Source organism: Brassica rapa, chromosome A07, assembly GCF_000309985.2.
Source record: "Brassica rapa cultivar Chiifu-401-42 chromosome A07, CAAS_Brap_v3.01, whole genome shotgun sequence".
Taxonomy (NCBI): domain Eukaryota; kingdom Viridiplantae; phylum Streptophyta; class Magnoliopsida; order Brassicales; family Brassicaceae; genus Brassica; species Brassica rapa.
The window spans coordinates 18,326,012-18,350,716 of record NC_024801.2 but is presented as its reverse complement, the minus strand read 5'-3'; the positions used below and the strand labels follow the sequence as shown (position 1 = coordinate 18,350,716).

Here is a 24,705-nt window from a genome sequence, read left to right as displayed (position 1 = left end):
GCACGAAGTCCCAAAGAATTCATTTTCAAACGTACTATTCTATTATTTTCAGTTTCTGAGTAATTCTTTCATTGTGTTTTTAAGGATTTTTCTTTCATTAATCTTTTACCGACACCACGTAACTGAAATGAAAAAAAATGAAAATTTGGCATCCACGAAATCGTTGAGCAAGTTGAATCCTAACCATTAATTTTTTTTTTGTTTAAACACAAGAAAACAAATTCGAAGAAGGAAGCAATAACTAAGGCGAAGTTGTAACAGCGACAAGATAAATTTCCACAGAACTTTTAAAAAAAAATTCCAAAGAACTTTCGACCATACCTGTAGGTTTCGCACGCAAATTTCGCGCCATACGTATAACATGTATCTGTATTAATCAATTGGTAATCTTATCACAAAACGTGATTATTTATATGTAACGATAATTACGTGATCTTTTGTGGTTATAAATCGGTAAGAATATATATATGGCCTAGTCCTTATCGTTTTCTTTTATGTTCTTTTACCGACATAATTATCACGATAGGATTTGTTATGGGACTTGAAGCCATATATAGTTGATAAATTTACAGTTAAGGAATAAATATTCTGTTTTAATGACTACGGTAAAAATAAAGTATTATATATAATCCTCGTATTTAGCTAACTGAAATATTGATACACATTGACGAGATACTTATCGTTCTAGTTAAGTGTATCCACATTTTTTATGCGATCAAGTAAGTATTTTAAACAATAACGTATTCGGAATATATTACCAGATTCACAACGTGTTAAAATGCATACGTGTTGATTATTGATCACGTCTCTAGTTAGTAAGAATCCACAACTAAATGATTTGCACTTAATGTACTAAACTCTAACCTCACTTGTGCTGCCTAACAATCCAGTCTCGGTTTAATTGCAGGTCACCTTTGTATTATACTTATATATCAAAAGGAAGCAAAATGAAAAAGAACTATACATGATGTTTTTTTTGTTTCGCTTATATATTTTGTTATATGCTTTCTATATGTACGTAATTTAGATATTAATATATAATCATGATATATATGTATATTTTAAACAGAATAGAAAAACCTTAAACTTCTAATGCATAGCAATAAAACTATGAGTTACACAAGCCAAAACAAATATTAGTTTCTAAGCTGAGGCTTTCTCTTGTTTGATTGAAAGTCGTACATATGCAAAGCAGCGAAATATGAAAGTTAAGAACATTGCAACAAGTATGTGATTAAATACGCCAAACAAAGAAAGATGGTGATGTTTGTTTCTACTGAAACTCTTCCTAAAAGATATATACTACAACGGTAATATCAGCATCACACACAAAAATAAAAAGCACGAAAGAGTAAAAGGGGGGGGAAAAGTGCTAATTTCGACCCAAACTATTTCAGTCGTGCCAAATACGACCCGAACAATTGATCAGTGCCAAATACGACCTCAACTCAATTATAATTCGAAAAAACTACCCGAACTTCTTAAAACATGCTTAAATCTACATTGACTCTAACAGAAGTTAGTCAATCGTTAACAAGATAAAACGACGTCGTTATGATATACGAGAAAAAGTGCCAATTTCGACCCCAACACTCTCAGTCGTGCCAAATAGGACCCGAACAAATGGGCAGTGCCAAAACCGGCCTCAACTTAAGTATAATTTAAAAAAAACTACCTGAACTTCTTAAAAGGTGCATAAATCTACATTGACTCTAACAGAAGTTAGTCAACTGTTAACAAGATAAGAAGACGTCGTTTATAACATATATATATATATATATATATATATATATATATATATATATATATATATCTATTTTTAAAAAAAAAATATGTTCATTCCGGAACTCAAACCATGTTGTGATACCTTTTTAAATGGGCACACTAACAACTAAATAAAAGTAACTTTTTAAAATACTATTACAAATTTGAAATTATATAAACTACTATTATTCTTCATCTTATCCAATTTAAAATTTTGGTGACAATTTTTTCTGATTTATTAAATACATTAACATGTTTTTCTTATTTATCATATCTTTAATAAAATTATATCTTACTAAAATATAAATAATAAAATATTTATTATTATACGATCTTAAATATGCTTAAAACTTTGAATTTATTTATACAATTTTCTTATATAAATTATTTTTAATTTTTAAAATTAAGTGGGAATTTTTTTAGTTTTCAAAGTTGATATTATATATTTTGATATTTTGTTCAAAAATGTTAAGAGGCCTTTTACCTTTTTTTCACTAAGATATGTTGTACAAAATATTAGACAAATTAAACAATAACTAAAATATATAAAGCAATCACCAAAGTTTTAAATTAGATAAGATGAAGAAGAATAGTAGTTTATATAATGGAGAATTTCAATTTGTAATAATATTTCAAAAACTTATTTTAGTCTAGTTGTTAGTGTGCCCCTTTAAAAGGATATCTCATCACAGATTTGAGTCCTGAAATGAACATATTTTTTAAAAAAATACATATATCAAAACAACGTCGTCTTATCTTTGTTAAAAGTTGATTAACTTCTGTTAGAGTTAATGTAGATTTAGACACGTTTTAAAAAAAATTGGGTAATTTTTCTTAAATTATAATTGAGTTGAGGTCGTTTTTGGCACTGACCATTTGTTCGGGTCTTATTTGGCACGACCGAGAGTGTTGGGGTCGAAATTGACATTTTTCCTCGTATATCAAAACGACGTCGTTTTATCTTGTTAACGGTTGACTAACTTCTGTTAGAGTCAATGTAGATTTAGGCACGTTTTAAGAAATTCGGGTAGTTTTTTTGAATTATAATTGAGTTGATGTCGTATTTGGCACTGATCAATTGTTCGGGTCGTATTTGGCACGACTGAAATAGTTGGAGTCGAAATTGGCACTTTTCCCAGTAAAAGGGACCCAAAACTACTATCCAACTTTGAAAGACGGGAAACGCCGACGTTTATCACTTCTGCTTATATGTTTTCAACTTTTTATATTTAATGTAGGGATATATATACATAACGTAATGTTAGCTCAGTAATTGCACATGATAGAATGTTACTGTGAATGGTATACGATGATGAATATAAACTCTTTTCTAGTAGAAAATAACTAACTAATTAAACTCTCTATCAATCAAGAAAGCAATAAAAATCAATAAAAAGATAAATTAAAATGGAGGGGAGATGAGATAAAGGTTAGAAGCTTACGGTGATGTTTTCGTATCAATCTCAATCTCTCTCCATACCTCCAACGCCATTAATACTTGAATAAACATAAAATTTCTCCATTGAATTGCCTATAAATACACATATATCCCACTTCTTCAATTTCACATTACAAAAGCCTCCCAAAAACTGCAAAGAGTCTCATATTAGTTCTTACTCTCAGAAATAAAACACACTCTTTCTGAAAAGATTAGCGTTTCAAACCCCGAAATGGCCCGTTGTCATGGAAGTCTTGCTATTTTCTTATGCGTTCTTTTGATGCTCGCTTGCTGCCAAGCTTTGAGTAGCAACGTAGATGATGGATATGGTCATGAAGATGGAAGCTTCGAAACCGATAGTTTAATCAAGCTCAACAACGACGACGACGTTCTTACCTTGAAAAGCTCCGATAGACCCACTACCGAATCATCAACTGTTAGTGTTTCGAACTTCGGAGCAAAAGGTGATGGAAAAACCGATGATACTCAGGTATATCATGTTTACGATTATGAATTATAATTATTTTATAAAAAAATAGTTATATTTGAAAATATATAAAGATATTTTATTTGGTATTATATTGATGATGCATGCATTCATGGGTGTAAACTATATGCTTAATTAGGCTTTCAAGAAAGCATGGAAGAAGGCATGTTCAACAAATGGAGTGACTACTTTCTTGATTCCTAAAGGGAAGACTTATCTCCTTAAGTCTATTAGATTCAGAGGCCCATGCAAATCATTACGTAGCTTCCAGGTAATATGTGTTTTGTTTTATTTTTGTCACTTTTATCACTAGTATTTTCTTAATTCATAAATTTAATCAACTAGTTGAATTTTATTACCGATTAACCGCAGATCCTAGGCACTTTATCAGCTTCTACAAAACGATCGGATTACAGTAATGACAAGAACCACTGGCTTATTTTGGAGGACGTTAATAATCTATCAATCGATGGCGGCTCGGCGGGGATTGTTGATGGCAACGGAAAAATCTGGTGGCAAAACTCATGCAAAATCGACAAATCTAAGGTATATATAGTATAGTCCACCAATCACTATGTGTCACACACAAATATATATATACTTATTTATGATCTCCTATTTAAATGTCACCATGCTAATATTAATTCGTCTCCTTCTTTTTTATGCAGCCATGCACAAAAGCGCCAACGGTACGTAAATACAAAAGCTCCATATATATACATTATTAAAAAAAACAAATCACACTCGAAGGATTAAGAACGTTTGATTACAAAAATTGGAATGTATTATATATTTATGCAGGCTCTTACTCTCTACAACCTAAACAATTTGAATGTGAAGAATCTGAGAGTGAGAAATGCACAGCAGATTCAGATTTCGATTGAGAAATGCAACAGTGTTGATGTTAAGAATGTTAAGATCACTGCTCCTGGCGATAGTCCCAACACGGATGGTATTCATATCGTTGCTACTAAAAACATTCGAATCTCCAATTCAGACATTGGGACAGGTATAAATCCATACATTATTCAATTTTAGAAATCTAGAAATCTGTTGTTCAAAAAAAAAAAAAAATCTAGAAATCTGTATATTTTTGTTATGACATTCATGGTTCATTTTCTATAGGTGATGATTGCATATCCATTGAGGATGGATCGCAAAATGTTCAAATCAATGATTTAACTTGCGGCCCCGGTCATGGCATCAGGTAAAACGATACCTTAATCATTTCCGAATATTAATCAAAGTGTAGTAAAATTATATATCTTACCTTAATAGTTTTACACATAGTTTAGAGTAGATATTTAACATATAGACCTTTGTTTATTTTATTTTTGTATGAGAAGCATTGGAAGCTTGGGGGATGACAATTCCAAAGCTTATGTATCGGGAATTAATGTGGATGGTGCTACGCTCTCTGAGACTGACAATGGAGTAAGAATCAAGACTTACCAGGTGATTGATGTTGTTTTTTTCCCAACAAACACCCACTCTTTTAGAAATCCCTCGGAAGGAGTAGTTTGATTTTACGTTCATAGCAACTAGGAAATTACGACCGTACGTCTAGTTCCATCTGATCGTACTGGTAACATTAAAGCAGTGCTCCCTCAATAACAACCCAATTATTGATTTCAGGGAGGGTCAGGAACTGCTAAGAACATTAAATTCCAAAACATTCGTATGGATAATGTCAAGAATCCGATCATAATCGACCAGAACTACTGCGACAAGGACAAATGCGAACAACAAGTAACTGTTCGATCGATTAATTTGATTTGCCCAATTTTTTATATATTTTTGTTTGTTTGTTTTGTTTAATAAAAGTACCCTCACTAGGCTTGAAATGTGAAATATGTTGACTAGGAATCTGCGGTTCAAGTGAACAATGTCGTGTATCGGAACATACAAGGTACGAGCGCAACGGATGTGGCGATAATGTTTAATTGCAGTGTGAAATATCCATGCCAAGGTATTGTGCTTGAGAATGTGAACATCAAAGGAGGAAAAGCTTCTTGCAAAAATGTCAATGTTAAGGATAAAGGCACCGTTTCTCCTAAATGCCCTTAATTACTAAGTTGATTATGTAATATACATAAATACGTATTATATGTGGTTATAGATGCCATCTATATCCTTATCTACGTATTGATTCTCGATATATATAGAAAACTAAGGATTTATGGGAATATACATACAATAGTTGAGATAATTGTTGTCTTGTATATGGTTCACTGAAGTTGATTGCTTGTCCACGAATAAATGAATAATGTCATTTGTCTAATATTTTGTTTTACTTTTAAACATGGTGAATATATATATATACAACTTGATTGTTTTGATGTCTTTTTATATACAATTCCATTGGTCTAATTGTCGACGGATTTGCAGATAAAAGTTGACATGAATTTTTCCTTTTTTTATGTTTTCTTTTTCAAAAATAATAATCATAAACCATCTGTGGAAATTCCGAAATCAATGTCCGTATAATAAGTAAAACGATGTCTTCAAAATTACTGAGATTACATAATGTTTTCACTTTTTCGATGATTACATGAGGTTAATTAAGAGCTAAACTGAAGAATTTAGGTTCACCCTTTTTTACTTCACTTTTTTAACTTCTTGCTTTGATCTCCCGCGGCTGTTGGCTTGCTTTGCTCTTCCACTATTTCTGTGGTCGCTGGAGGCGGTGGAAGAGGAGCGGCAGCGACGGTGGGGACTCCAGCATCAATGCAGCTACGGCACGTCCTCTCCACCCAACCTTCGATGTGGTGGTCTCCGCTGTCAGATAAATGGCGTCCGCCCCAAAGCCTAGCAAAGATGCCGGCTAAGACGGATAAAATGGTGATGACAGCTAAGATAACGACTAAGGTTTCTATTGAACGGTGGTCTGAGTTGTGGCACGGCTGGTCTAGGGAAGGTGGGTCCATGTATATGGTGTTTGGTATGGTTGCGGTGCCGAGTTGGTCATCATGTCTTGCCGTAATTCCGAACATGAGAAAGTGCTTAAGAGAGGGAGAGAGTGAGAGTCTTTCAGGTGAGCTTGTGGGAGCCAAGTTACAAGGAATAAGTGCAATGTGTGGTTAAACTACCAATTATATCGACTTATAATAAGATAACAAATAATAAATTTTCAAAAATAAAACCATCACTTTTCTAAGACCAACGGTTGAATTGTAATTACGAGAGTATTTTTTCTTTTAAATTGAATGAGTACGTTTTTCCCTATATATATTTCTTCTCACTTGGGTCGTAGGCAAAAATATACATTGGATTTAAAGGATATTTACATCACTGACTCACTTAAAATTTGAAATATATATACATTATTTTTGGTCAACATATATATATATAGTAATCAGTTACATAATTATTTATATTATCAGTTCACTAAAAACTAATAATAAAATCATATATAAAAGTAAATTTTACAATCAAATTGTGTAAATACAAAATCACATTCATATGGGCAAACCAAGAGGTGTTTGTTTTGTTGTCGACATGACACTTCTCGTCTGCTTGTTGTCTTTCCATCGAGCCCCTTTGACTCAGTTCAAACATTATTTATTCATACAAAATAAAATGTGACCATCATGAACACATATAAATATATCTCTAGGTTGATAAAAAATATAGAGATATATCTCTAGATTCATTTTATCTATGAACTCACGAGTAGCTGATCTAGATTTATGTGGCCTAGATTGGCTTTTTTCGTACTGTAAAGTTTTGGCACGTGATATCAGTGGTGGGGTTTGTTCATCTTGTCGTATCTCTGCATCTTCTTATGTTGTTATATATCAATGTGTCAGCTCAATAATGTTATTCAGTATTGAAAAATGTCACTACCCAATATATCTATTGATGATCATAAGAAAATCAAGAATTTTCTCAACAATTGACAGAAGGAAATGTGATTTTTTTAACAACTAACCACTTGTAAAAGTTATTGATTCTGGCTACACTATAAAAGTCTTTAAAAATGAAAATAATTAATATTCAAAATAATTATCGATGGTTTATAAAAAAATTTAGTGAAAACATCCATAATGAGAGTTTTCATGAATTATCTAGATATTAAAATAATTTTAAAAAATAAAAAGGAAAAGGAAAATAAAGAAGAGAAAAGAGAAATGATTTTCGAGTAACTCACATTTTTTTTGAAATATTCTTAAAAAGATTATTACTTTATAATTAGTTCAGTTTTTTAATCTAAAATCTAATATTCTAATTAAATGAAATTAATATTATTAATATTTATTGATCAGATACTTCACTATTGCTTATACCCTGAGGCTGAGAGTCCAATAATGAAAATGATATGAAACCAAAATATCTATTGATCATAAGAAAATCAAGAAACTCAGACAGAAGGGAATGTGACCTGATAAAAAAAATTATAAAATTCTTACTCCCACAACTTTAAAAACTCTAGTGATTCCTGGCTACACTAGAAAAGGCATAAACAATGAAGAAGGATAAATATCAAAAAGAATTGTCCACAACTTATAAAAATCTAGATTATCCACAACTGAATCTCTCGTTTATTTATGTATTAAGGCCCTGTTCGTTTGCTCACCCAGGTGATCCATCTAGGTGAAGATGTAAATTGATGTTCGTTTTGTGCATTATAATGCTACATCCAGATAGATCACCCAGCTGAATTTTTAAAAAACTCATCTCAAATTCTCACTCAAATGAAGGTGAGTCTTGATGGTGCATCTGGATGCAGATGCATCTAGTTCAGTCCAAAATGATAAATGACAAAAATGACATTTTAAAATTAAAATATTATTTTCAAACCGTAAATTCTATTTTTTTGCATTGACATTTTTCCGCTATAACCAAAAAATGTATTTTCTCGCAAAAACGAAAAAACACACTTTCCCGCCAAAACCGCAAGATGCGTTTTTTTACAAAAAAACATAATACACATATTTTCATAAAAACACATTTTTCGGCTAAACCAGTAAAACCACACTTTTCGACCAAAACCCAAAAAACGGATATTCCCGCCAAAACTCCGAGAAGCATTTTCCGGCCAAAACCGCAAAAAAACATTATCCCGCCAAAACCGGGAAAATATATTTTCCCGCCAAAACCGAAAAACACAATTTTCCCGTCAAAACCGGAAAACATAATTTTCCCGCCAAAACCAGAAAATGGAATTTTCCCGCCAAAACCGGAAAAACGCATTTTCCCGCCAAAACTGAAAACACACAATTTTCCTGCCAAAACCGCAAAAATGTATTTTCCCGCCAAAACCGGAAAAATGTATTTTACCGCTAAAACCGAAAAATGAAAATTTTCCGCCAAAACCGGTAAACGCATTTTTCCGCCAAAACCGAAAAATGCATTTTCTCGCCAAAACCGGAAAAATATATTTTCCCGCCAAAACCGGAAAAATATATTTTCCCGCCAAAACAGGAAAAATGTATTTTTCCGCCATAACCGGAAAAATGTATTTTCCCGCTAAAACCGGAAAAATGTATTTTCCCGCCAAAACTGGAAAATGTATTTTCCCGCCAAAACCGCAAAGAAAACTTATTTTTCCGCCAAAACCGGAAAACGCATTTTTCCGCCAAAACCGGAAAACGCATTTTTCCGCCAAAACCGGAAAACGCATTTTCCCGCCAAAACCTGCCAAAACCGAAAAAATTTATTTTACCGCCAAAACTGAAAAATAAATTTTTTTCCGCCAAAATCGGAAAAACGCATTTTCCCGCCAAAACCTGCCAAAACCGGAAAAATGTATTTTACCGCCAAAACTGAAAAATGAAATTTTTCCGCCAAAACCGGAAAAACGTATTTTCCCGCCAAAATCGGAAAAACGCATTTTCCCGCCAAAACCGGAAAATGCACTTTTTCGCGAAAAACACATTTCCTCAAAAAACCGCAAAAATATTTTCGGTCAAAACCGTAAAAATGCTAATTTTCTGCCGAAACGTAAAAAATTATATTTTAGTCATTTTATCAACAAGTTCACCTGGATGCAGATGGAAGTTAAAAAATAAAAAGCAAACGAACATAGTTGCATTCTGATGATTCATCTAGATGCATGGACGAAATGAAGAAACGAACAACACCCAGATGGAGCATCTGGATGAGACATCTAGATGGACCATCTGGATGCATCTTCCAGATGTACAAATGAACAGGGCCTAAATATTTAAAATAAAATAGAAAGAACAGGAAAAATATGAGAAATGATTTTCATTCAAGAGACTTTCTGAGTTACTCTGATTTATCATTTTCTAATTGCTTCAGTTCTTTTTAATTTTGAAACTTAATAATTTAACTGAATGAAACCAAAACTTTAATATTTATTGATTAAATATTGGTATGGGTATCGCACACCCTGAAGGTGAGAGCCCAATAATGAAAATGTTTATGAAGCCTTAAAGCCCAGTTTAAGTTTTAATTTTGGTACGGAAAGGAAGACAAGACAATGATTGACTCTGAAATAGATGAAGAAGATGGGAATCACGTTGACTTTCCTTTACAACTCTTTCTTCCCCGGTTCTGCGTGTCTTCTAGTATTAAATCTAAATCCTCGGAATCTCTGAGGTTTTCTTGATGATTCCATTATTTTGTATTCTCTAACATCATTGTCCAACACATCATCTGTCTCAATGGGGACTCCGGAGTTTCCAGATCTGGGGAAACACTGCTCCGTTGATTATTGCAAGCAGATCGATTTCTTGCCTTTCACATGCGATCGCTGCATCCAGGTTCCTATATGTTTCTCCTATTGATTCTACGATATTGTTTTGATTTTTGAAATGTTGTGACTTTTAAAGAATTTGATCATTAACATTTTGAAGACTTTGATGCTAAAAATATTTTTAATATTTATTTATCAATATATATAAGAAATCTTGTTTTTTACAATTGTATTGCAGGTGTTTTGTTTGGATCATCGTAGCTACATGAAACACTCTTGTCCGAAAGGAAACAGAGGAGATGTAACGGTCGTTATCTGTCCGTTATGTGCTAAAGGAGTTCGGTTAAACCCTGACGAAGATCCAAACATTACTTGGGAGAAACACGTGAACACAGATTGTGATCCATCAAACTACGAGAAAACTGTCAAGAAGAAGAAATGTCCTGTCCCAAGATGCAGAGAGTTGTTAACCTTCTCCAACACTATAAAATGCCGAGATTGTACTATCGAGCATTGTTTGAAACATCGGTTTGGGCCTGACCATAGTTGCTCTGGACCTAAGAAGCTTGAATCTAGTTTCTCATTCATGGGTTTCTTGAGTACAACAAACACAAAAGAAGCTCCCGCTTCATCATCTTCAAGATGGTCTAGTCTTTTAGCTTCCGCGGAAGCAAGTATCAGAGAACTCGGTAACGATATTAGCCAGAAGTTACAGTTTTCGAGTGGCGGCGATGGCAATCTAGAGAAAACGCAGGAGAGGAATGGTAAAGTTACGGTTGATGTTTGTCCGAAATGCAGCAAAGGGTTTCGGGAACCGGGGGAGCTATTGAAGCATATTGATAAGGATCATCGTGGTACTTCTATAGCTTAGAGAAGCATGGAAGTTTTCTGATTAAATATTTGTGTGATTGTAACATTTTTGCTGTTGTGTTGTTGTAACATTCTTTGAGATCGGCTTTCGTTTGGTCGGTTTGGGTTTTATGGTTCATAAATTATAGAAAACCGGTTTATGAAAGCAGGAACATGTTAAGATTGGATACATACATCATTCTTTGATGAAACCATGAGCCTTAGTTCCACAAATATTTTAGCATAGAGTTGAATTGCCTAATTTCTATAAGAAAGCTGAAGTGGAAAGAGTTGTTGTCCATTTCTTGTAGCTCCCTTCTAACCATGCACAAAACTTCACAACATAAATATTGATACTGTGATCAAGATGATGAGTATACTGCTTTGATATTGCATATTTTCTTTGAGACAAGTTAAAAGATGTTACAGTAAAGAGTTGAAAAACTTGAACGAGGAATCTATGTTTTATTGGCGAGAGATTCAAAATGGGAAACTCAAGTTCAACCGTAGAGACGCAGAGGTACCATATGAGTGTAACACTTTTACGCTAGCTCTCAAGCTATTAACACAGCTTCTTGGGGGTATTGTTTTGTGGTTAGGTGGCAGCGCTGAGAGAGCTAAAAAGGGAAGAGTTGATAGGTTTCTTTGACGAATACATAAAGGTAGACGCGCCAAAAAAGAAATCTTTGAGCGTATGCGTCTATGGAATCCAGCATCTGAAGGAAATGGTGTCTGACAAAGCCAAAGTTGTATCACCATGCATAGAGATCCAAGACATTGTGGGTTTCAAAAAGTCTCAACCTTTGTATGGATCGTTGAAAGGATGGAGTCAGCTAAAACTGTGAAGAGATCCCAAACTCTTTATGCACGAAACAAAGACATGAATCTTTACTCATCTGGTTGTAAACAACACAGTTGAATCATGAGTCTTCTTCTATCGTTTAGTTTTAATACAAAACAAGACATGTACCATTACAGAACATGCAAGAAACAAAATGTATCACGTAACCTCATAAGAACAGCTGTCTCAATCAATAAAGCAAACAGAAAAATAAAATTAAAATAAAAACTTGGCTCATCAAAAAGTTATAATAATTATTTTTCTTTTTCATTTTTTGGAGAAATAAATCAGACAAAAGAGAATAACAAGAGATCTCTAGCGTCTTCATACCCTTGAGAAGACTTGAGACCGCAACTAGCAGCAGTTCCGGTTCCTAACCCACCTACCAACCCGGTCGAATCTTGACCCGACCCACTGAAAACCCCACCTCCGATTAAGTCGGTGACGCCGTGATGGTGGTGGCTGTCGGAAGGAGGATGGTAATAGAGACGCGCCGTTTGAGGACAGTGAGAGTGAAACCTAGCGGCTATTCTCACGCCTGCATCCAACAGCTCCGCGTATTTCCCCATTCTTTGAAGATATTTTTTTTTTAATTATGTGTTCTCTTTCTCCCTATAGAGAGTAGAGAGAGAGATTGACCAAAAAAAAAAAAAAAAAAAGAGAGTAGAGAGAGAGAGAAAGACGGGAGACGATAACAATGATGAATGAACTTTTTCAAGTTGCTTGGTATTTATACGGTGCAAGAAAGTCTCAGCTTTCTTATCTTGAGTGGCTTTGTTCTTCCTGCTTGCTCTGTGTTTTATTTTATTTCATATTTGCTCCTCAAGCTTATTTTTTCTTTTGCTTTTACCTCATTGTAATAATCTTACTATACCATCATAAGTAATTATTTAGTTTTTTTTGTCAACAAGTAATTATTTAGTTAATGTTCATAATAATTTAAGATTTTCCTCATTTGTAATATAAATTAATAAATATGGAGTATCAGATAAAAACAACATTATGATACATATTTTAAATTTATTGTGGAAGCTTTTTTTTATTTTAGTAGTCTGACTTAGAGTTTATTAATCCTTTTACATTAAGAAATGTAGGTTTCAAATCCAAAAAAATGTTAACTAATGCATATTAATAGAAAATATATTTACAAAGTAGAAGATGCAAGAAAAATCATTAGGTGTAGATTTTAATAAAATAATCTACTGTAATATAAGTTGAACAGTCAGATGTGTATATTAGTAAGTATGTAAAATTTTCGGTTTTACAATTGCCTTGTAATAGTTTCTGTAAACTTTAATAGAAAAAACTTGAGTTAAAAATCAATTTATTGAAAACCTTTTGGACTTTATATCTTCTATATATTAATTGAGAATCATTTAAAAAATAGTAACCTTATATTTTGTAATATTTACAAATTAAGCTTATTGATGTGGCGCTTAATTAGAACATAATTTCGCTGAGGTGGCATGATCAGAATCAATTGGAAAATTAGTTAGTCCAATGTCAATTTGCTAGGGAAATTATATTAGACGTAAACTTTGTTATATGATTAACAACTTATAAACGAAGTCTAAAAAATATAATAACAAAGAAACGTAATACGTTTCTGAGAGGCCGTTGCGGCCGCGGAGAAGGAGTGGTGTGAATCAGGGAGGCGATGTGGTGGGCAGAGAGAAGGACAGTTGAAGAAAGAGAGCGGAGGAGCAGTTGGTGAAGGAGATGGAGGTGACGAGACGGAATTAATTGGGAGCCGGCGTCGCAGGTTATGACAGTGGTGGGGGTTTGGAGTGGAGGAGGGACGGTGGTCGCAGGGGTTTTGACGGTATTGAGAGGTTCGAGGGCTTTGACATGTTGTGGCATGTGGGTCTAATGGAGGTGCGAGGAGTGGGAGAGGTGCGTAGAAAGGGAGAAATGGTTGGAGAAGGATTTGGGGAGAGGGAAGGAATGGGATTGCTAATCACTTGGTAAGTCTTTTTTTTCGATCTAAGAATCAAGATCTTTCATGCTTTTCAATATATGTTCAAGCTGTTGAAACGTATCTGCAGACTTACCGTCTTATGTATATGTGATGATAAATGTCTGATGCAAATTATTATTATTGGATGACAATTAGTCTTATTTTTTGTGGGTTCATTACATCTTTTATTTTTATGGTGATTTGAAATACCTGTTTGGACTACTGGCCTTAAGGAATTTGTTTTGTCTCTTAGGAAAATCACTTGATGTGCTATGATAGTTCTGATGTTTTTGTTCAGCACTAAAAGTCCAGACTTTGAGATGAGATACTTTTTTAGTTTCAGATGTTATATTTATATTTAGGCCAATATAGTGATTGCAGAGCTTCTAATCTTCCTCTGTCTTCAATTTTTCTGAAGGTCATAAATACACATCTTCTCGGTCCAGTGCTGGGATGTTTGAAAATGACTACTATAGACCATCAGCATTACTTGGAGACTGGTGATATACCAGGAGTTGCAGGGATGATAGATTCCTTTTAATATGTGGACTGGAGGTGCAGTACGTGGGAGATGAGCAACAAATCTTCTAGAGCTTTTGAGAGGCCGTGTGGTTTTAGAAATGGTCGGACCATCGGAGGTCGTTTGCGGAAAGGCCACCACCTGCTTCAGATACTAATACTACTGTGATGAACTCTTGGGAACCAGCTAGGAATGTTAAATGAAAGTATTTATATAATTAGTTACATAAAATTGAGTAATTTCATTTTATTTCTATATATTACATTTTCAAGTAACAAATATCTAAATCAAAATAATTCGAAGTATACCATGATTCATAGGATGAGTGTTCAATCTGGTAAAACCGAACCAATTAGAATCGAACCGAACAGAAATAGAGAAAGTTATTTGGATTTGGTAAATACTGAATAATACCGAATGAATGAATAATACCGAATGAATGTCATTTTTAAGAAACTGTGATATATAGATATGGTTTGGTATATAAACCCATCAAACCGAATAAACTGATCAATTCAAATTCAATAGTATAATTATATGTAAACTATATAAGATAATTGGGAATAAATACATAATTTATTTTATTGTATGATTTTCATATTTAAAATGTTTATTTTAGTAATTTAATATTTTATTTTAAGTTCAAAGTTATGTTTCATTTTTATCTAATTAAATAAAACATAATTTTTTTACCTTTTTGTTGACAAATATGTGTGCTAATGTTTAGTTATTTATAATATTATGGATTAATAATTTTTGTTATTATTTCTAACCTATAAAATATTATAATTATTAACTTAATATGCTTACTAATTATTTTAAATAGTAAAATATAAATAAATAAGGCTATCTAAAAACCAAAATATATGTTATATAAAAGCCGATATTTAATCATATAAAGTAAAATTCATAAAATATTTTAAAAGATAGATAAATTATGTTTTTTTTGGTATAAAACTAAATAAACCGAAAACTGAGCGTATGTAAACCGAGCGTATGTAAACCGAGCCAAACGAAAGTAAATTTGTGGTAGCTATTTTTTATAAACCGAAATACCGAAAACCAAAAAAATTGAACCGAAATCAAACCGATATCCGAATTGAATACCCCCACTTAATAAATTTAAATTTTAACATGGGCCAAGCCTAACCATATTTTTTTTTTAACACTGAAGTTCTTTATTAATTTAAAAGTCCAAAGAGGACAAAGTTGAGGGAGAAACAAAGAAATAAAAGCTGAAAAATACAAGTACCATTAGGTACCACATCACTCTTAATAGAAGAGAAATAGAGAATGGAAGCAACTTAGAGCCCCCTGAGGACGGAGGAGGAGGGAGTTTAATCTCCTGCTTCTTGCTGAATAAGCTGATCAAGCCACAAAGGACTACCAGACCCAACATACGATTGTGAACGAGCCCATGTGACCACACTTTCTGCAATGGCTTGTGCTACACTGTTTTTCTGATCAGAGACATAGCATATAGACCATTCTTCAAAGCAGTGCAAGAGAACTAGGATTTGTTGGATCAGGGGTAAGAGGTCCATATAGTGATAAGGGTTCAAAAGGGACTGTCTCACTCTATCGAAGAAGCTTCAAATATGACTTTCTTCTGCTTCAAGCTACCCATCGCTTCTGCCTATAAACGAGAGTCGGCCTAACCATATATCTATGAACCCATTTTAATATCTATAGAACTCAACCAATTCCGCTCCATATATGAAAAATTGAGTTGTGTATCCCAGTTCAGACAGTTAGGTCTAAAAACAACATAATTCTTTGTTTTAAACTTTTGAATTTTATTTTATCCGTATAATGTCGTTTCGCGCAAGGCGCGGGTCTCTACCTAGTCTATATATAAAAGTATAGGGTTGAAATTAGGAGAAACCGATAAACTTATTCTGAGAAAATCTATCGTTTTATTTAAAAGGAATCTGGGTTAGCGTTTTCTTGGCAGATTCCTTTCAAACAGTTAATAGGAAAAATAATGAAACCGCGTCAGACTGGGGTACACCATACCAAACAGTCGCCGCGTATTTTTGACTGCGGCAAAACCGGAAAAAGGTCAGCTTGAAACGTAAGCGTTACTTTAAGCATAATCTCGATGGATGGACAAATTTCATCGACTTTTAGGACTTTCTTTTAAGACATTTCTGGACTTTAAATCTGTAATTGTAATGTATGGGTTTTTGTTTAGACGTAAGTCACGTAACATACACATGACAAATGTCACATCGTGACACGATCACAGTGAACTTATATAACTGTTACAACAAATATACTATTGTCAATTGATTTTCTTGTGTCAACTGATTTATATAGGTCAGCTAGCTTAAAAATTGACCTAAATTTTTAATCTAAACCATAATCTTTTAATGGGCTACAATTATAACAAAACCAGACAAAGTCCACACAAAGAAAAAAGAACCAGACAAGGCATATTCGAAAAATCATAGGCTCCGCAAGGCTTCGTTGTATGGTTTTAATAAATAGGCCTACAATAAAAAGCATATTGACAAAACCAAACCATAATCTGATCAGGATTAGATTAACTAATAAAATTACAAAACTAAATCGTTAAGAATTTTTTTTTTACTATATATTTTTGTTCATAATTCCATCGACATCATATAAAAATCCTATAATATGTTATGTTGAACTAAGCATATAGTAGGTTTAGGAATATTTGTATAAAGTAATATTTTAGTATTGGGAAAATAATCATTTAAATCACGAACTTTCAGATTTGGTTGAAAAAATAATGAATTTTTTCATGGACCATTTAAAGCCTTAATTTATCTTGACAAACTACTTAAAGTTTTAATTAATTTTGATTAAACCAATTTTAATATGTCGTTAGTTCAATTAACAAATCGACTAGACGGGATTAATCTTTGTTATAATTTCTGTTAAACCCCAAACGACGTCGTTTCAAAAACATAAAAAAACCTCCAAATTCTTATATTTCCAAATCGAAATCTTTGATTCTCAGGAGATCAGAGGAAGTTGTATTTTTGAAAAATTTGCTTCCACTCACGATGACAATACTCACGATTGTTTTTAGAGGAAGTTGTATTCTAATATAAGTTGAAAGTCTTGTTATTTCTTGACTTTTTTTCATTTTCTTATAGTTGTATTTTTCATCCTCTAGTTTTCTTCCTGCAATGGAAAAGGAACGTATCCATCAGATTTCAACCTTTTTATATACGTTATAAATATTTTGCTATATATTCAAATCAGTAGTAAATCATTCTAAAATTTGATATATTTGAATTGATAAATCAAAAATACATAATTTAAATCTTATCTACTTTTAAATCGTTGGTATTGATTGTAACAAAAAAATTATAAATCATTAACGAACCATTTAAAATATTGCACATTTTAAATATGTTGGTTAGAGTTTAATATTTACAACGAATAATAGTAAAATGAAATCACATTGAATACTCCTTTTTTATTAAACTGATCCTACAACATCATCTACATTAAACTTGTTAAGGTAAAACTAGGATTAAAATATCTGATCACATGTAAGAAAGTGAAAGTGTAGTTTTCGAAAAAAAAAGAGAAATATTTTTTTCAAATTATAAATCATAAATAGTATTTATTCAAATCATACCTATATTTTTAGGATCATATCATTAATATCATAAAATAAAAGATTTAAGGATAGACACAAAATTAGGCAAACCCCTACAAAAACGTATGTATATTATTGTTAAATACACTAACGATACATCGGCGTTAGAGAAAGAGAAAGGAAGAAACAGATAATGGACAAGGAGGAAGCGTCTACAGCTAATCCGAATTCTAGTCGAAGGGTTCCGAGAGTTGCTAATAGACTGCGAACGCGGTTAGGTATGGCTCGACGAAACGTTAGGGAACGGAAAGCCGAAGCCTTAGCTCTAGGCATGTCGTTTGCGGCTTTTGCCACTCTGGTTCGATCAATTCCCCTCTCTATATGGCGTTTTTGTGTTAAAAAGTTGTGCTAAAAAGTTTGGTTCTTTAGGTCTAAAATATCAATGATTGTTTGACCTAAATATTTTAATTAGGTTTTCTTGGGAAACAATCAATGATATGTATTTTAGTCAAGGTTTATGATTCGAAAGTACATTGTTTAAAAGTGATTTGTTCTTGTGTTTTCTTCTTCTTTAGGTTGTTGAGAAAAAGAATGCTGCCGATGAGAATACAGATGTGGCTGATCTCGCATTGGTAAGTACTATGAATTTTCAAAGTACTCTTATTTTTGGTTTCTTATTTTTTTAATTTTTTTTTGTTTGGTTTGCAGATTTATGCTTCTGCTGTCAAAGAATCTTTAGCCAATGTAAGCCAAAAAAACAAAAGAAAAAATCCTGGATTTAATTTTTTCTCTGGTTGCAATTTTTTTTTTTTTTTTTGCTAAATTTTGGTGGTTGCATTATTAAAAGTTACAATGATGTGATTACAGGTATACGGTACTAGGATTGGTTCATTTGGAGAGAGATCATTTAACAGTACCCTAAGGATCCTTAAAGTGACCAATGATTCTGTCGAGAAATCCAAGCTAGAGATGGGCGTTTCTGAAGCTGCACTCAGAACCGAGAGGTTGGACGCCGACGACCAAACATATGAAACCGAACTGGAAGCCGAGATGAGCACAGTCATCATGAATTGGCTCGTCTCAAGTGTCATCAACGCTCTGGCGTGGATGTTATATGTTTCACGTGCCTTCACACGAACATGCATGAAAGAAAACATGTTGATGTGCCGGCAACCATTTTGGTTGCAGATCTATTTCGCTATCTTAGTGATCCTCGTAGTCACCTACTTGATAATCCATCGTTCACCAGGTACAAAACATAGCACGCGAGCACCTTATAGCCTTCTTTTACTCGGAGGTATTTTTTACGGTTTATTGGATATGTACTTGGGGGACGCATTGGACAGTATTGGCAAACTGTGGCTGTTTCTTTGGGCAACGGTTTGCCTTCTTCGATACGTTGCAGATACCATCACTTTGGCTATGTTTGGTCTAGTGTACGGTCCACGATATGTGACTCAAGAAACCAAAACACGCACTATGGTTCCGTATTGGGAACGGGCAAGTTCATTACTTGTAGCGATTATGTTGGTTATTCCTCTGATTAACGGTTTCTTGCCATTTGCAACGGTTGGTGAATTGGGAGATCAGTTTGGTGAATGGTGGACATCACACTTCTCAATCCTCGCGTCTGCAGTTAATCTTTGATTATTTATTTATTTCTTTTACCATTTGCATTTGGGACTTTTTTTATCTTGTAATTTTTGAGCTTTTGGGCTTTTTTTTGTGTGAGTTGTCGAAACTTCTGCACTCTTATAACCGAGATTGCCGTGGGCTGACAATTTTTTCTTCTATCCTCCATCTTATTAAAAGTAACTATTTCAATATGTGAAAAAGCAAATAAAACGCAGCACTATAACTCGTAATGAAATGAAAAAAAAAATTGCTTTTTGAAATGCAATTAAGTTTTGCTTGATTGGTAACATCAATCAATTCCGCCGCGTACACAGAACAGGTTTCCATTCACAAGTCACAACCATTTGTATATCATTTTTATGGTGATAATACCATCAAAAACATAGTACCATTATTGACAAAAGGTGGAAGAAAATGATAAAATGTGTACAGAATGAAGTGTAATATCCCAAGTACAACTGAACATCAGTTTTGTTGCGAGTCTAGACTAGTCTAGTATTGCTTCTTCTGCTTACGCTCGCGCTTAGCTGGCGTCCCCTTCCTGTACAAAATCAAATCAGGAATATCATAAAAAAAAAAAAAATCTATAAAACAAGAAGAGTAAATAGTAATAACCACACTTACCAAGCGCTAACAATATTACTGCAACAGGTCAGAGTGGCAACCGTACTAATGACAGCAAGAAAGAGCATGCATACAATAACCAAGTAATTGAGTTGTATACTCTTCTTCTCAATCTCAGGTATATCATCCAGGAAGAAAGTGATGTTCATTTTGGTGTTGAGATGATAGTCGAGAAGACCCCATGTCCTTTCGCTTTGTTGCTTGTCGCAGAGTTCAAATATATAAACCTCTGAAACGCCTTCTTTCCTCAAAGGAGTTCCCTTTCCAGCTCTCAAATGATCAACAAGAGCATTTAGGAATCTCTGACTGCACTTTGGTGTAGCATAAACCTCACTAGAGTTCGAGGACCAGCTCGGCCAACCCGTCTCCGCCACCACCACCGGAAGGCTCTCGTGACCCAAGACTGCCAGAGACCTCACCACCGCGTCCACCATCACATCGAATAGGTTACCATAGCGAACTTGGATGATGGAAGAATCGTCGACGTAGCTGAACGGATCTTCGAAAAAGGCAAACCCCGAGTGAACCGAGGAGTCTATGTAGTATGGGTATAGTTTCACCACGAAGGAAGAGTTAGTTTTCTCCAGAAACTCCAGAATCGGCTTGATGATCACGTCTCCGTTAGGGCTCTCGAAACGCGCCAACGAAGGAGGGAAAGGCGATGGGATGATGCTGAAGAATGAAAACGTCGTAGATACAGAAACCGTTTCGATTCCAAGATTCACAAGAGATCGACGGACGTTTCGGATTGCCCGGAGGAGAAACAGAGGCGGCGGAGCATCGGCCAAACTCACGTCGTCTCCGACGGAGATCATGGAGATCTTGGTGCGATTGTGGAAGGGAAGGACATGGAGCTTTACCCACTCGAACGCATGCGAACGATGTGAAGCCAGCATCGGGACCAGTGGATTGGGAACAGAGAGGAAGAGAGATACGTTCGTGGAGGCGAAGGCGCGAATCGTCTCCGGGTTGGGATCGAGAAGCCTCACCGCCTCGATCTCCATAGAAACGATCTTTGCTACGATTCTTTCTGGAGAAACTTCGACGGATCCAGAGCTGAAGTCGGGAGTGGAGTAGGTTACTCCGACCTTCGCGGCGGAGATCGTCGGCGGCGCCATCAGTACCACCACCGTTACAGCGATAACAATCAGTAAGAGATCGCACTTGAGAATCTTCATAGCTTGCTTTCGTGGAAGAGTGGAGACGATCAGAAACTGAGAGTGGCCAAGAAGAAGAAGACGAAGTGCGAGATTGAGCGGGATGATTCTGTTACGGTAGTTAGTAATCTGCTGTGATATGGTGTATACTCGATAGGGTAGTCTACGGTTTAGAGTTTGGTATTGAACCAACCGAATCAATTAATTTCGGGTTCATTCAATATACATTTATTCGGTTTATCTGTAAATATATATTTTTATTTTTACCGTTCGAGTTTTTTTTTTTTTGTCAACCGCTCGAGTTAATTGGGTTTGACGAATTTTGGTTCATTCTTTTCCCCACCTATATTAATATAAATAAATCGTTAAAAGTGTGCTCATATACCCATTCATTCGGATTTGGTTTAAATCTGTTTGGGTTTCATTTTTTTTAGATAGATGTCATCATAGGTTACAAACACTATTATATATCATAAATATGTCATCGTAGGTTACATATTTTATCATATAACTAATCGTATTTTTTACGTACCATCAAATAAGTTTTCTTATAATTAATAATATTTTATACGTACAATCATATAAACAATCACATATATTATATTTTTAAATTTTAATGTGAAATATAAGAACCATAATTTAAGTTGATGTTTGAAATTGAGTTTTGTATTGTATTTTTCTTATATATATTGAAAATATTTTTATAATGGTTATTGTAAAATATGTTGGTAAAAATCAAATTTTGAATATATGTATATTTTTGAATGAATTTTTGATATAAATCAATTATAAATTATTATTTTGATTTGAATATGTATATCAAGTAACATAAAATCATTACTTTTTAACATAATGTAATAAACTTTCAATTTTTTTAATAGCATAAGCACATTACTTTTTTTTCCTAACTTACTATTGTTTCCAAACAACACTATTTTAAATGAGCAACGGCATGACACTTTAAATACTTGCAAAATAGAAGGAGACCTAAAAAGGATCTTCTATTATAATTGTATAGATTCAATAGTGATCCCAACCCAAAACATTATTGACCCTATTAAATTTTGTCTCACTACAAACCAACAAAATAAACATAAAAAACTATAGTATATTAGGCTGTAAAATATTATATATAAATAAAATAAATAAATGTATTGAAATGAAATAATCACAATGATTTCTTAATTAGTTTATAACTTTATTTCCTTCCATTTTATGTATATAAAATACTAATTTGTATTTGTGTTTATTGAAATCAAGTTCAATAGTTTTGATTAAAAATTATATCCTTTTGATTTTCTTCATTTATAACTTGAGTATTACAATAAAATTATATCAATTTTATTTATCTATATATATTAGAAGAAAAAATAAATTAAAATATCCAGTTAAACTCGATGTTTTAATAAATGGTTTGGGTAGCTTGCCTTGTGGATCGTACCAGTCTAAGATCTTATGTATCTAAAATTCTTAAGAAAAGATTTTGTTGTATAAGTAGTGAGATACTTTTTTCTTTTTTTTTTGTTCAACTAAAATTAAATTATTACAAATTTAGAATATCAAAGAAAAAAGCAAACTTTGACTATGACTGATACATAATCCCGCCAAAGTCAAACTTTACACAAATGTTTTTCACCAACCACACAACACAATTAGTATAAAATCCGGACAGGTACACCACTTTTAGAGTCTTACATCACTCAGTCATGGGGAATATCTGCTGCTGCTGCACGAGAGAAATGGGAAGCAATGTTCCTTCAGAGACGCAAACAACTACTATTCAACAACATCCACAGAGTCTAGTTAATCGATCTGTATCCTCAGCTTCGAAGTCGTTTTCGAACCATTCTTCGCCCGGAACTATGGCAGTACCGTATCGTGGTGGAGCAAGGTGAAATTAAGCCAAGTGTGATGAAGCAGTTGCTATTGGTGAATGTGACCAATTATAAGTTGTAGGACATTTAATAATATCTAAACTTTATGGCATGTAATATTATGCAACTTTATGATCATACTCTTACATATATTTTACTTAATCCTTCTTCAATATATACTAGATGATAATCCGCGTGCATGAGCGGAGTGAGTTTTTATACTAATATTTGTACATTAAATGGTTATAACATTTTGCAACACTACAATCTTTATCGATTCTAAAATAACGAATACGAATATTGGTCTCTTAAATGTATTATCGTCGTTGAAGAGTTAACATATTACAGCTCATTTTAATTATCTTTAAGACTTCATATGCACAAACAAAAATTAAGTTTTACGGCTGATACAAATCACAAAAATCAGATAGGATACATCGATTGTAAAATGACAAAAGGGGATTAAGTTTTCTGCTCTAGATTTGTTTACTATTGACTCTCTATAAATGATTTCATTTTCTACCTCTACAAAATTGTGATTTCGTTCTCGTTTCTATTTCACTGATATGAGTTTGTTTCTTTGTTTAACTTTTCTTGTGAATTCGATGAATTACAAAAGTATCAATTTTTAAAAGATGTACATCTGTAAGAATTAGTATCACTCCACATACATATCTAAGATCAAAATCTCTCATTCTTACATTCCTACAATAATAAATAGTTCAAATATCTCATTCTTACAATTATAATAGCTAGATAGGATATTAAGGAGAAACAAATATTAGACGAATGACAGAATCTCTCATTCTTCGACAAACTCAAAAGGAGGTGATTGAAATCTTGTCATGATATTTCATTAAAATATTTTTAGGAATAAAAATTAAGACTAAAATATTTAATCTGAATGAAATAATTTATATAGTGCTTCAAATATTAAAAATCACTTCGGTTTAAAGAAGTGTATTTCTGGATTTGTCAGGATCAATTAACATATTAGAAGCCATCTATTTAAAAAATAATTTGTATATATAAAAGTATATAAATTATAGTAAGCGCATAAATCGAAACCAAACCTTTTGTTTATTTACATTCATTTTTGGTAAATAAATCATATCAATCATTTTATTTACTTTATATGGTATAAAATTAAATTTTTGTGATATTGACATAGATATATAGTATATTTTCATATAAATATTTATTATTGACACTTCCTACTCATATGATTTTATTAACATTTGTAAATTTTCTGTAAAAAAAATTATTTAAACCGTTAATCACAAAACTTTTAATGTAAGATTTATCAATACAAAATTCA

At 33.2% G+C, this 24,705-nt stretch overlaps 5 protein-coding genes across 6 annotated transcripts; 2 read left to right on the top strand and 3 right to left on the bottom strand.

Annotated features, from left to right (window-relative positions):
* Positions 1-2,863: 2,863 nt before the first annotated feature.
* On the top strand, positions 2,864-5,977 carry LOC103830105 (polygalacturonase ADPG1). Its single transcript, XM_009105814.2, has 9 exons — positions 2,864-3,692; positions 3,829-3,960; positions 4,062-4,235; positions 4,358-4,378; positions 4,491-4,698; positions 4,815-4,896; positions 5,036-5,144; positions 5,325-5,438; positions 5,553-5,977. The coding sequence occupies exons 1-9, from the start codon at positions 3,435-3,437 to the stop codon at positions 5,754-5,756; spliced, it is 1,302 nt and encodes a 433-aa protein (XP_009104062.1). The 5' UTR covers positions 2,864-3,434; the 3' UTR covers positions 5,757-5,977.
* A 153-nt stretch (positions 5,978-6,130) lies between these two features.
* Positions 6,131-8,550, bottom strand: LOC103830106. The gene has a single exon (XM_033275765.1). It carries the CDS (start codon positions 6,680-6,682, stop codon positions 6,293-6,295), a length of 390 nt encoding a protein of 129 aa, XP_033131656.1. The 5' UTR covers positions 6,683-8,550; the 3' UTR covers positions 6,131-6,292.
* A 1,033-nt stretch (positions 8,551-9,583) lies between these two features.
* On the top strand, positions 9,584-20,315 carry LOC103830101 (protein CPR-5). 2 transcript variants are annotated; one of them, XM_009105810.3, is made up of 5 exons: positions 13,489-14,004; positions 14,416-18,455; positions 18,673-18,729; positions 18,806-18,841; positions 18,965-20,315. In XM_009105810.3, exons 2-5 carry the CDS (start codon positions 18,291-18,293, stop codon positions 19,742-19,744), a joined length of 1,038 nt encoding a protein of 345 aa, XP_009104058.3. In that variant the 5' UTR covers positions 13,489-14,004; positions 14,416-18,290; the 3' UTR covers positions 19,745-20,315. The 2 variants fall into 2 exon arrangements, 1 of the variants encoding a protein (XP_009104058.3); XR_004449381.1 differs by lacking the exons at positions 18,673-18,729; positions 18,806-18,841; positions 18,965-20,315 and adding an exon at positions 9,584-10,417 and having other exon boundaries at positions 10,589-14,004; positions 14,416-14,822.
* Positions 12,103-12,666, bottom strand: LOC103830103. Its single transcript, XM_009105812.3, has one exon. It carries the CDS (start codon positions 12,607-12,609, stop codon positions 12,328-12,330), a length of 282 nt encoding a protein of 93 aa, XP_009104060.1. The 5' UTR covers positions 12,610-12,666; the 3' UTR covers positions 12,103-12,327.
* On the bottom strand, positions 20,058-24,668 carry LOC103830100 (glucan endo-1,3-beta-glucosidase 12). The gene is made up of 2 exons (XM_009105809.3): positions 20,357-24,668; positions 20,058-20,273 (listed from the first exon to the last, which is right to left on the bottom strand). Exons 1-2 carry the CDS (start codon positions 21,532-21,534, stop codon positions 20,225-20,227), a joined length of 1,227 nt encoding a protein of 408 aa, XP_009104057.1. The 5' UTR covers positions 21,535-24,668; the 3' UTR covers positions 20,058-20,224.
* Between the last annotated feature and the right edge of the window lie 37 nt (positions 24,669-24,705).

What these genes read in the sequence shown, in the direction of transcription:
- LOC103830103 (XM_009105812.3), bottom strand. Translation starts at nt 12,609, where the DNA reads ATGGGGAAATACGCGGAGCTGTTGGATGCAGGCGTGAGAATAGCCGCT.
- LOC103830106 (XM_033275765.1), bottom strand. Translation starts at nt 6,682, where the DNA reads ATGTTCGGAATTACGGCAAGACATGATGACCAACTCGGCACCGCAACC.
- LOC103830105 (XM_009105814.2), top strand. Translation starts at nt 3,435, where the DNA reads ATGGCCCGTTGTCATGGAAGTCTTGCTATTTTCTTATGCGTTCTTTTG. An exon ending in AATCATTACGTAGCTTCCAG is followed by an intron (nt 3,961 to 4,061) that starts GTAATATGTGTT and finishes GATTAACCGCAG; the next exon opens with ATCCTAGGCACTTTATCAGC. An exon ending in GGCCCCGGTCATGGCATCAG is followed by an intron (nt 4,897 to 5,035) that starts GTAAAACGATAC and finishes TTGTATGAGAAG; the next exon opens with CATTGGAAGCTTGGGGGATG.
- LOC103830101 (XM_009105810.3), top strand. Translation starts at nt 18,291, where the DNA reads ATGGACAAGGAGGAAGCGTCTACAGCTAATCCGAATTCTAGTCGAAGG. An exon ending in ATGTGGCTGATCTCGCATTG is followed by an intron (nt 18,730 to 18,805) that starts GTAAGTACTATG and finishes TTTGGTTTGCAG; the next exon opens with ATTTATGCTTCTGCTGTCAA. An exon ending in TCAAAGAATCTTTAGCCAAT is followed by an intron (nt 18,842 to 18,964) that starts GTAAGCCAAAAA and finishes ATGTGATTACAG; the next exon opens with GTATACGGTACTAGGATTGG.
- LOC103830100 (XM_009105809.3), bottom strand. Translation starts at nt 21,534, where the DNA reads ATGAAGATTCTCAAGTGCGATCTCTTACTGATTGTTATCGCTGTAACG. An exon ending in AGTAATATTGTTAGCGCTTG is followed by an intron (nt 20,274 to 20,356) that starts GTAAGTGTGGTT and finishes GATTTTGTACAG; the next exon opens with GAAGGGGACGCCAGCTAAGC.